The 13,017-nt window shown below is 36.0% G+C and overlaps 1 protein-coding gene across 1 annotated transcript in view; it reads left to right on the forward strand.

Moving 5' to 3' along the window:
* PTPRQ (protein tyrosine phosphatase receptor type Q) overlaps positions 1-13,017 on the forward strand; it is a 216,970-nt gene that overhangs the window by 80,592 nt on the left and 123,361 nt on the right. The window contains exons 24-25 of the mRNA XM_073020970.1: positions 986-1,127; positions 3,881-4,150. Of these exons, the coding sequence (XP_072877071.1) occupies positions 986-1,127; positions 3,881-4,150 (412 nt within the window). The remainder of the gene's footprint in view (positions 1-985; positions 1,128-3,880; positions 4,151-13,017) is intronic.

Genomic DNA, 13,017 nt, shown 5'->3' on the forward strand with positions numbered 1-13,017 from the left:
GGACAATTATCTTTGAATGAAAACTTTGTACTTAATGATAATTTTTTCTATGAGAAAGCATATTCCTCCTTGGGCAACTATGATATTCTTTTGTTCCTTTTCTCATTTCTCTAAAAACAGTATCAAATTAGAAATTTAGGAATTGGCTGGGAAAACTCCCAATTTAAGCTTCATGGAAGCAGATATTTTAAAATTATTATTCACTGCTGTTTTGTCAGTGTCTACATACAGTAGCTGAAGAATAAATACATTGACACAGGAATGCTGTGAGTATTAAAAGTGAATTTAGATGAGTTCAGAAAAATCACGTGTCTCCGACCACCACAAGTTGGTTTTAAATTGCAGACTGTAATTATGGCAAATTTTAAAAAAATGAGTATATAATTCCAAGTAAAAATTATGAAAACAAAACACTCTAGTTTTCTAAAAAGTCAATTGTAGGCCAGGTGCAGTGGCTCACACCTATAATCCCAGCACTTTGGGAGGCCGAGGTGGGCAGCTCACCTCAGGCCAGGAGTTCAAGATCAGCCTGGCCAACATGGCTAAACTCCATCTCTACTAAAAAATACAAAAATTAGCTGGGCATGGTGGCACGCGCCTGTAATGCCAGCTACTTGGGAGGCTGAGGCAGGGAGAATTGCTTGAACCTGGGAGGTGGAGGTTGCAGCAAGCAGAAATCATGCCACTGCACTCCAGCCTGGGCAACAAAACTAGACACTGTCAAGAAAAAAAAAAAAAATGTCTAAAAAAGGCAATTATGAGGTTCTTCAGGGAAAAGAGGGTGCCCAATTCATCCTTGTATCATAAACTGAGCACACTCTATGGCACAAAATAAATGCTAATATTTGTTTTATTATAATTTAAAATATCCATGCTTATTAATCCGTAAGTTAAATATAAAAGGAATAACTTCAATGAAAATATTCCAGTGATGAACAATTTTTTGACAATGCATTGGAACTAATAATTTTTTTTCTGCTTTCAGAATATATCAGGTTTTCAAACTGAAGCCAAACTTGTTGGACTAGAACCAGTCAGCACCTACTCTATCAGTGTATCTGCCTTCACCAAAGTTGGAAATGGCAATCAATTTAGTAATGTAGTAAAATTCACAACCCAAGAATCAGGTTAGATACACTTTTTGGGCCTAAAATGTTTCATTTTATATTTAACACCTTTCCTTTCCTTTTCTCAGTTTATATGATAAAGTATCATTACTTAAGAGTCTACTCAAAGGGAAATTGCGTTTCAGTGATTTACGTTTAGTCTTGGTCTGGTGTGAAATCATATGCTGTATGAGTGTTTATGCATACATTTTTACACATAGTTTTTCCTTTTGAACAGAAGAAGTTGAAATAAAAAAGTAGTTTGGGAACAAAATAGCCTTCTAGATATCTGTGAAAATTACCTAATTCTTGGAACTGTTTGAGATAGCTGGGGAAAAAGGGGGAAATGAACTAGCAATCACTTTTAACAGGCTGATTTATATTTTTATGAAACAGTATCTATAATTTTCTTTTAAGATGAGTTGTGACATTTGGAGAGCATGAGTCATTGCATAAGCCCCTTATGTTCCCATCATCCCATCTTTACCATGTGGGTGACACTGAAATATCATTGGGCCTTAATTCATCAACAACTTACCTGCTGTGTCACACATGTAGTACACATGACATATCTTGCCTTTATGTGCACACTGAGTAGTTTTTATTTATGAGCATTTAATGATGGCTTAGTAATGTACTTTTCCTTTTCTCAACTGGACAACACCTTTAAAAGCACCTCTTTTTAATTTTTTTTTTTTTAACTTCTGTCAATGTTTATTGAATGAGCACAAGATCCCATTCTAGTCATTTCTCCTTATCAGCTCCGGATGCACTTCCTGGTATGTTAGTGAATCTCTAAATTGAGACTGCAGACCACTGACTACTAAACTAATCATTTTTGCATAAATTTATGACTACTTGAGACTGCTTTTCATAGCATTCCTGTAAGAGAGGCAAAATAAATAGCATTTATAGTGGGTAAAAGTACATGCTGTGAAGTCATTATCTGGATTTGAATTTGAGCCCCATGACCTACTAGTTGTATAATCTTGGCAAAGGCTCATGACTCTGTGAGCCTCTGTATCCTTAATTGCAAAGAAGCACACATTAGCAGTAGTCATCTAATAATGTTGTTGTCAAACGTATTTGAAAAAATACACATAAAGCACTTTATAGAGTGTTGGACACACAGTAAATGCCTACTTCATAGAGTGCTGGACACACAGTAAATGCCCTCTAAATATTACTGTTGCCCCCATTCCCGTGTTACAGATGAAGAAGCCATGATTCAGGCATATTAGATGAAAAGGACCTCGAGAAAATTAGTGAAGAACCTGTCTAGAACATTGGCCTTCTGACTTCTAGTGACAAGTGGACATGACTGTAGGAAATGCATGTTGTAAACGAGTGATAGAATATAAAAATGTTCAACCCATAAATAAAAAATATTTTAATAATATTTGTACATGAGAGCAATAACAATTGAGGCTAATCTTGTAGAAAATGCTCTGTAAACCAATAAATATTTTTATCAGCAAGATAAAATTGTACCCCAACTTTCTATACTCTGATTATTTAAATAAATAAAATTTTCACCTTTAAGAGTTTTAATATAACTGGTTTTTTTTTTGAGGTTCAAAAAATCAGGAAAATAGATATTCACAAAATCCAGATTTAGAAACTAAAGTTCGACAAATTGTCAACTATCTTATGTTAACTTTAAAAATGTTGTTATATGATTCTGAAAACAAGGAAGTGAATAGTTAATAACATTTAATTGCCATATCCCTTGATCAGCCCAGAAATTATCTTTAAAAAATTTTTTAATGCCACACATTCCCTAAGTATTCTCCTTTAGTACTGGTGTCTTTATCTTACAGCGGAAGAAAAGTTTATAACAGCTCAGTTTAGATCCAGGTAGAGCATTGTAGGCAGGTCAGGGATCACCTGAGTGTTCTTTAAAGCACTATGTTTTGCATAATGGCAGCAAGTTATTTTCTTTCAATTTTCATTGTAATCCACAAATTGACTATGTCTCAATTTTTCTTCTAGCATTATCTTTTACTGTGACAAGAAAATTTATTCTACTAATACCACCATTAGGGTACATTGGCTAATTGGACGTTTCTGTGGGAAGCAACCAGTCTCTCTAATGTGCAGTCACTTTGGTGGGCTAGGATATTGTTCCTTAACCAGGCCTTCCAGATACAGAGGACCTCTGAGAAATTGGGTTACTTTCAAGTAAATTCAGAGAAGCTCTAGAAAATAAGACTAAGACTCCTTAAATCTTCCTTCCAACGATGTCTACAAAAGGTCCTTAACGATGAGATCCTCAAGATTCTTCCAAAGAAGACATCCCAGTAAAAACCAGTACCTTTAAATTAGGGGTTTCCAAGTACTGTGAAGCCCAGATTTGTCACATCAGGGAGGCACCTGTATCTATGTTTTGCATAAAAATGTTCCATAATAAAGTATTGCTAAGATTCTTCCTTTCCAAGTAAGAGAGCAGTTATCAGACACTGCCTGGGCCTGGACTTGAGGCTACACATTTGCTTCTGAGCTTTCGAGGATGTGTTTGGTGCTTGGAGCTGGAAGATATTTAGTGACTGGTTCAATATTGTAAGGATTAATACAATAGCATAAAAAGCAAGTCAACAGCCTTTTGATTCAGTCTATGTTAATGACTTTTTAAGCACACATTGAAAATTTGATATATTAAATATTTTTCTAGTTGTACTTCTAAACACAGTTGTATCTAGTGATCACATAATTCAATCAATTATCTACTTATATGTGTATACACTTTAACTTACGGTAAATGTTTATCTCTTAAGTTCCAGATGTCGTGCAGAATATGCAGTGCATGGCAACTAGCTGGCAGTCAGTTTTAGTGAAATGGGATCCACCCAAAAAGGCAAATGGAATAATAACACAATATATGGTAACAGTTGAAAACAATTCTACAAAAGTCTCTCCCCAAGATCACATGTACACTTTCATAAAGCTTCTTGCCGGGACCTCATATGTCTTTAAAGTAAGAGCTTCAACCTCAGCTGGTGAAGGTGATGAAAGCACATGCCATGTCAGCACACTACCTGAAACAGGTAACTAACATGAAACAGGTAACTAACATGAAACGTTTAACTATTTGGGGATTGTGTCAATACCACCTGCAATCTTTATAGCATACTTACCTAATCATATAAAGCACATATTAAAAAATACATCACAGGCTTTTTATCCCATGTGTTGCTTGAGTACCAGCTGTGTACTACATTGACCCTTCTCCAAAACATTGGGAGATTGAAGGGAGGAAAAAAAAGAGAGAGGATCCGCTTTACTGTATTTCCACAAATATAAAACCCCAACTTAATGAATTATGTTTTATCATGATTTAAAAGAAAAAATAAACATGTAAACCTTTCATGTATATCTTTTTTTTGTCTTATTTGTTTTTATGGAATTCTAGATGTTTTCCTGAACTATATGGTTGCAGTATCAGACTCAGTTTTCTATTTTCTCCCCTTTATATCAATCTTTATCTTTCATGTTATTTGAATAAAATATCCAGGTCATTAAGCTTTAGTCCACAAGAAGAAATTCTCACCTCCCCTAGCAGTGCTCTATCCTATGTCATAATATCCTTCATCCTATTTTCTTCCATATTCTACCTGCTTATATTAGAGTCTGTTTCTTTCCTGATAACACCACTTCCCTGGATGCATGTCCTAATGGGCACTTTAGATACTGGCAATAATTGCTAACTTCTGGCACTTCCAGACCCTTTATCTTGGAAACGTCTTTCAACCCGTCTTGAGGCTGTAAACCTAGAACGTCAAGACATAGTGTGCCTTCTCTCTGATTCCAGCATCTAACTCAGCATCCTTTCCTTCTCCTTCTTCCAGTGCAACATTTTTTCAAACTACGGTGTTTCCCTTTCCAGGATGGAATAGTTACATTTCAACAATACCATCTCTTGCTCCTTAGATCTCATGCCATGTCATTGTGACTTATCCTCCAGGAAGATTCCTCACTCTGAGAAGACCCCATTATTTGTTTTTTCCAAGATGCTGGCTGGTAAATATTTCTAGGAAAAAGTAGAAATGATTCTACTTTTTTCATCTGTAAATTCATCGTCCTTAATTGTCCCAGCTTCTCCACAATCTTCTATGTATCCCTTGTTTATACTCTATAGGAAATACGTTCATAGGAATACTCTCTATTCCATAAGAAAATTGTTCTCTTTCTGAACCTAGTCTGTTCCCCCATCATCCATATTTATTTTTATTTTACTAATACTATCAAATATCTTGATAGGCCCTCCTTCCATCAAAATTTATTCAAGTCTTTATTTATGCCTTCCAGATACCTTCTCTTAGGATGTCCTTGCCTTCCTCTTTTAGGGATCTAGTTGTTCATTTTCATTTTAATCTTATGTCTTCTCAGAACATTACTCCATCAATTTATTCACATCTCTCCTGCATTTATCCTCTCTCTCTTTTTCTTGCACATTCATCCAAATTGTTGAAAAATTTCAACTGAAGACCTAGTGGGAGTATCAACTCCAAATATATTTGAAATGGAATTTGTGTTGCATGAAATCACTGTCTTTTTCTTAGTTTTCTATGCCTGTTCTTGACAATCCATTGAACCCCAAGCCTCATAGTTTTATAAAATTCCTTACTCCATCTCTTCTACATACAATCAGGTCTTACCAATTCAATTTCCATCATGGCTCTGCAATTTGCCCCTTCTCTTCCTTGACTACCACCGTTGTATATCAGAGGGACCTTGTTGCTTCCTGTAATAACACCCTAACTAGCCTTATCACCCACACTACTTTACCCATAAGTCTCATCTTTTCACCTACTCACTTAATTGAATCGATTCTAACATACAAATAGACCATTTATGCATTGGCAGATGAAATGTATTATCTGAGCAATAAAGGTTAGACATGTCAAGTTGGGTACCTGAAGCACAGAAGTAATAATGAAAGGCACCATGTGTAGGAGATGGGTTAGAATACTGCAAATATTTTACTCATTCTCATTGTCTAGAAAATATCCTAGAATCCATCGCTAATTAGAATTTGGCTTCTCTCTAGCTTTTTATTCTTCTATCCTTTTATTGTATCTTCTCGTATAGCTGATGTCTCCAGCCAAACTTTATTTATTTAGCATGCTATTTCACTATTTCAGTATTTTAACTTAGAAAACATTTATTAACATCTACTATGAACTAAAAATTGACTAGATTCTCTTCTTTAAACGTACCCAACCCTTTTTCATCATCAGATTGCTTTGCTTCCCTTAGCCGTATTATTGTTTTCCCTTTCTATGACACATAAAATTTTATTCATTTTTAAAAGCCCAGCTTGAATGTGCCTTCTTTATTAAAGCCTTTAATGGCATTTCTGGACTTCATCCCAGGCTTGCTGACTCATAGCCTCAATGAGTGAAGCTTAAGAATCCATGCACTTAAGAATCTCTCTAGGTAATTCTGATATTCTGTGTGTATCGGAGAGTACTGGAGTAGATTACCAGGAACTTTTGAGGACAGGCAAACAGTGTCAGAAAGGTCCATCAAGGGGTGGCATGTGTTTTCCCAGTGGGTGGCCAGCACATCATTGCTATGTGGAGTCTGTGGGAAGAAAAAATGTTCAAATCCAGGTAGGTGGTCTGCATCAGGGTGGTCTAGCACCAGGTAAAATGGTCTTGATCACTGGGCAGGAGCTGAGTCTTTGATAACTGGCAAATAAAATGCAGGACAATATATCTGAAATAAATGAGAGATTCAGGAACAAGGCAGGAGACACTAGGTTGGTGCAAAAGTAACTGCAGTTTTTGCCATTAAAAGTAAGATTGAGTACACTGGTACTCAAAGTGACAGCTTAGACACAGGAATGAAGCAGGAATTCAGTTAGTAGAACTGTGACACATGATCCAAATCGCAATGTGCACCTGATATAGAGTCACCTAAATTAAAGGTCCAGGTCTTTGTAAAATAATAATAATAATAATAATAATAATAGAAATTTGAATTCCATCTTAACTCAGGATTAAAAGGCAACATATGTGGAGGTTGAAGGGATTCTAAATCAAATAATTAGGTAGTTATTAAACTACTGTACTATGAACTTTCCTACTATTGAGGACCATTGCTTCTCAAAGCTTGAATTCTGCATCAGAATGTGCAGCACTGTGGCATGGTTCTAGACTTATGGAATCAGAATTTGGGAATTAGGACCTAGATCTTCATTTAAACAAGACATGTGAATAATACAGTGCTGAATTTGGGAACCATTCATTTTCACTGTAAACTCGTTGCTTGTAGGAACCATGTCTTATTTGTCTTTGTTTTACTCACAGTTCCTAGCAGAAAGCCTTGGGCATTGTAAGCATTCAAATGTTTGTAGAAGAAAGAAATGAATTGCTTTCTTCTAAAATTCATTATTTTTCATAAGTGTTTTTACTCCATTGCAATATATTATTTCCACATTCCCATCAGGCAAAATCATAAATATTTTCTCCCATGTAAATATAAAAATTCTTTAAATTAAGGAGAGTCATTTATATAAAGCATGAGTATTAACTGCTGCTTCAGAAATATTTTGATTTCATATCTTTAAAATTGTTTTGCATCTAGTATGTAATTATATTTATGATTACAGTATTTATTAGGTAATTAATTTGATTTTATATGATTCACATGAATTACTTGTTGATAAGAGGTAAGAGCTGGGAATTTATTGTTCAGATTGGAAACAGTTTTACAGCCTGTTGCATACTTCTAATTTATGTGGTCTAAGATTAGTCACAGTGCATAGCCAGCTCTGAGTCACTGACTCCATACTTATTTTTGACATAAAGTGAAATCAAATTTGGCTCACTCTCTCACTGCCTAGTGTCTGACCTTAACATTCCTTCCAGGGATTATTGGGTATTTTTTAAATGTAAACTTGGTCAAATCTGGATGCAGCCAAACGTGTATCATGACGATTGAATTTATGAGGAGATTAGTGTTTGGTGTCTAAGCTGGTTCCCTTGTCACAGTCAGATATGTTGGAACAGGGCAGTAAAGATGAAGGTCCCCAAACTTGGTTCTACATTTTAGCAGCATTTTATGGCCAAATATATCATATATACCAATAAAAATAATCCAGCAAGTCCATGTGCATGCGGTATTTAACTTTTAGAACCTTGAATTGATTCAAAATGCTCTTATTCATTTTACTATCAAAACTTAGCATAACATGGATGGAACTGGAGGACATTACGTTAAGTGAAATAAGTCAGGCACAGAAAGACAAACGTCACATGTTCTTACTCATTTGTGGCAGCCAAAAACTAAAACAATTGAACTCATGGAGATAGAGTGTAGAATGATGGTTTCCAGAGCCTGGAAAAGGTAGGAAGGGCAGGGGGTAGGAAAAGCGGGAATGGTTAAGGGTACAAAAACATAGAATAAATAAGGTCTAGTATTTGATAGTACAACAGAGTGACCAGTCAATAATTTCTTTCACATTAAAAAATAACTAAAATAGTATAATTGGAATTTTTGTAACACAACGAAATGATAAATGCTTCAGGTGATGGATACCTCATTTACCCTGATATGATTATTATACATTGCACTCCTGTATCAAAATATCTTACGTACCCTGTAAATACATACACCTAGTATGTACCCATAAAAATTTAAGATTTAAAATTAAAAAACAGTTACAAATCTAGTAAATGTTTGAATTTAATATTTGGTTTTAAAAACTTGGTCTTTTGTGGAAGATAATTTTATAATTTGTGTTTATCCAGAGCTCTTCCAAGCTCCATAATTTAGAATCAAAAGAGAAAAATAAGGTACTTCCCTTAGATGCAAAAACTTAATTTAGGGAAAGTAAAATGTGTATTTGTGGTTTTTAGGGGTGTTCTTTTCTGCAGTGATTTCTTTATTAGCTTTTTGTCCAATGGAAGATAACAGGCATATGCAGTGATCCAGTGGAAATCCACTGAGCTTGCAAATATATTAATGCTACAATATGATTGACTTGGAATGTATTCAATTTAATTATCATCATCATCATCATCATCATTTTAGAGACAATATCTCACTATGTCACTCAGTCTGGAGTGCAGCGGCTTTATCTCAGCTCACTGTAGCCTCAACCTGCTGGGCTCAAGTGATCCTCCTACCTCAGCCACCTGAGTAGCTAGGACTACAGATTTGCACCACCATGCCCAGCTAATTTTATTCGTTTGTTTGTTTGAGACAGGGTCTCATTCTCTTGCCCAGGCTGGAGTGAAGTGGTGCTATCTTGACTCACTGCAGCCTCCACCTCCCAGATTCAAGCAATTCTCGTGCCTCAGGCCTCCCAAGTAGCTATGATCATAGGTGTGCGCCACCACACCTGACTAATTTTTGTATTTTTAGTAGAGACAGGGTTTCACCATGTGGGCCAGTCTGGGTATCGAACTCCTGACTTCATGTGATCTGCCTGCGTTGGCCTTCCAAAGTGCTGGGATTACAGGCATGAGCCGTGGCTCCCAGCCTGCCCAGCTAATTTTTTATTTATTTTTGTAGAGAGAGTCTCACTATGTTGCCCAGACTGGTCTCAAACTCCTGGTTCAAGCAATCCTTCTGCTTCATTCTCCCAAAGTGTTGGGATTACAGGCATGAGCCACACACCCAACCTAGCTTATTTGTTACATAAAATACTTACATATTTTATAAGAATTTATAAAATTCTTATTTACCATTTAATAGATTGAATGTGGGCAATAAAAGTGCTGTCCTTCTATGGCTACAAATTGGTGCACTAAATCAAAAGTTCACTTTTCCTTTGTATCCTACTTACATAACTTTCCTCATCCATCTCCTGAATTACGATTTGAAATAAAGGATGCAGGAAAGTTGCATGATTCTGATTGCTCTCAAACAAGTGAATTAAAACATTCAACTTACCAGTGGGCAATCACTAAAAGCACAAAAGACATTATAGTTGCCTATCACAAATCAGAGGGAAATAACTATTAGTATATCTAATTGAAATTCAGGTGTTTTGTACAATATCTTTTATATAGACTTAATTATTAAATATAAAATTTTTCTTAAGAGTCAACATCAGATGAGGAATGTCTTTTTCCACTTCTTGTAGTGCAGTGGACAGTTGACCAATATATACTTATTTACTGCTTGCTATGTTCAGGTTCTAGGCGTGGGGTTCAAGACCCAAGTTTGAGTGCCAGGTGGCATTGGGGATCTTTGCCCTGCACATCCAAATAACTCAGTTATTATAATACAAACATATTTAATATGTATAAAACAAACACAAACCTACATAATATGTGGCTTGAAGTTGGTTTGTTTGTTTGTTTTTTTTTTTTTTGAGACAGAGTCTTGCTCTATTGTCCAGGCTGGAGTGCAGTGGCACAATCTCAGCTCACTGCAACCTCCACCTCCCGGGTTCAAGCTATTCTCATGCCTCAGCCTCCTGAGTAGCTGGGACTACAGGCCTGTGCCACTACACCCAGCTAATTTTTTGTGTTTTTGGTAGACATGGGGTTTTGCCATGTTGGCCAAGCTGGGTTTGAACTCCTGACCTCAGGTGATCTGCTCACCTCAGCCTCCCAAAGTGCTGGGATTACAGGTATGAGCCACCACGCCTGGCCTTGAATGTTTGATTAAATAAATATGCAGGAGAAAAAGATTTTATTGAGGCTTTTTTGAAGTGTGAAATATGAATTGGATGTTGCTTATTGATAGTTTTAAAATTGCTTTCTATGAGAAGTTAAGAACCAGTAACCTAATTGGAAAAGGATGATATGGCACATATTTGTCTTGAACCTTGAATTTTGTAGACAAATACACTAATGTTTACTTAGATCATCTGATACAGATCAATAAAAGTCAAGTTTTCTAAATGTTCTTTTTGGTTTATCAGTATGCTATGAGAAAATGCCAATTGTACATATCAGAGAACATTCCTCGTTTATTGGAAATATCTTGGATGGTGAGGTTAAGGAAATCAGAGGAGATTATGGGTTGACTAAAGCACTCATGAATAGTGATACCCTCACTATTCATGAAAATAGTGAGAATAGTAGAGGAGAGTAAATAGGAATTTCAAGATACAGCAAGAGAAAACACACAGTGGAGAAATGAATGCAATACAAGGGGTCAGGCTGAGATGGAAGCTTGACTAGAGAGGAGGGTATTTTATTAGAAGGAGTGGAAGCAGGAAGGTTGAATAACTGAAGTGGACCCCTACTTTCTCTGCTCTTAGTTTGGTGTGACTGTCACAGAAGTTTGAATCTGGTATAATAGAAAAGCAGGAACTTGTTCTAAATTCTCACATAAGTAATTCTAAAAACAATGATTGTTTTTGGCCATTTTCCTGAACACTGCAGAAATCTCTTTAGATGGAGGATTTGTTCATTACATATTTACTGAGCCTCCTAAGTAATAAAGAATAAAATCTCCAGTCACTTCAATGGCCCATAAAGCCCTTCTTTTTAATCCCTAGTTATCTGTCACTTCCCTTATCTTGAAATGTATCCTCAAATGCTATCTCTTCCAAAAGGATTTCTAATTTGCGTTTGAACGTCCTTCCTCCCAGCTAGAATTTTCCATACTCCTTTCCTGCTTTACTTTTCTCTTTTGGATATTATATGTACCATTATCTGTGAGTCTGTTCTCACTACAATATAGGTTGCATGGGGACAGAGATTTTTCTTTGTTCAAACCTATTTCCAGTGTCCAGAAAAGTATCTGGCATACAGTGATAATAAGTATATTATAAATGAATGAATCAATCAATGCACAGGCCAAGAAGACTGATAGGCATACAGCAAACACCAAGTATGCATATGCTGGGTGTCTTAAGTAGAAACTTGCAGTCACAAAACTATTTTTAAACAATTATGTATTTAAACATGAGAAAGGCATGTCTTGATGAATGTATTTTCTAATTAAACATTTTAAAGATCGTTGTAGATTCAAATGTAGTTATGAGAAATAATACAGAGAAATCCTGCATGTCCTTTATCCATTTTCTTCCAGTGGTAACATCTCTCAAGTAGTAACATCTTGCAAAACTGTAGACAAAGAGTATATCAGACAGAGAACATTTCCATCAGAATAATCCCTCATATTGCCTTTTCATAGACCCAATTCCTGTCCATCATCCTGGCATCTCTCCTCATTCTGAACCCTTGGACACCACTAATCTGTTCTCCGTTTTCTATAATTTTGTCATTTTAACAATGTTATATAAGTGGAATTATAAAGTATGTAACCTTTTTTACACAGAAAAAGACATTCAACCAAGTTTTTTTGAGTAGCAATCTTTTTCTTTCTTTTTTTTTTTTTTTAAATTTTTTTATTATTATTAAACTTCAAGTTGTAGGGTACATGTGCACAACGTGCAGGTTTGCTACATATGTATACCTGTGCCATGTTGGTGTGCTGCACCCATCAACTCGTCATTTACATCAGGTATAACTCCCAATGCAATCCCCCCGCCCCCCTCCCCATGATAGGCCCCGGTGTGTGATGTTCCCCTTCCTGAGTCCAAGTGATCTCATTGTTCAGTTCCCACCTACGAGTGAGAACATGCGGTGTTTGGTTTTCTGTTCTTGTGATAGTTTGCTGAGAATGATGGTTTCCAGCTGCATCCATGTCCCTACAAAGGACACAAACTCATCCTTTTTTATGGCTGCATAGTATTCCATGGTGTATATGTGCCACATTTTCTTAATCCAATCTGTCACTGATGGACATTTGGGTTGATTCCAAGTCTTTGCTATTGTGAATAGTGCTGCAATAAACATACGTGTGCATGTGTCCTTATAGCAGCATAATTTATAATCCTTTGGGTATATACCCAGTAATGGGATGGCTGGGTCATATGGTACATCTAGTTCTAGATCCTTGAGGAATCGCCATACTGTTTTCCATAATGGTTGAACTAGTT

Source organism: Chlorocebus sabaeus, chromosome 11 (assembly GCF_047675955.1).
Source record: "Chlorocebus sabaeus isolate Y175 chromosome 11, mChlSab1.0.hap1, whole genome shotgun sequence".
In the NCBI taxonomy this organism is placed as follows: Eukaryota; Metazoa; Chordata; class Mammalia; order Primates; family Cercopithecidae; genus Chlorocebus; species Chlorocebus sabaeus.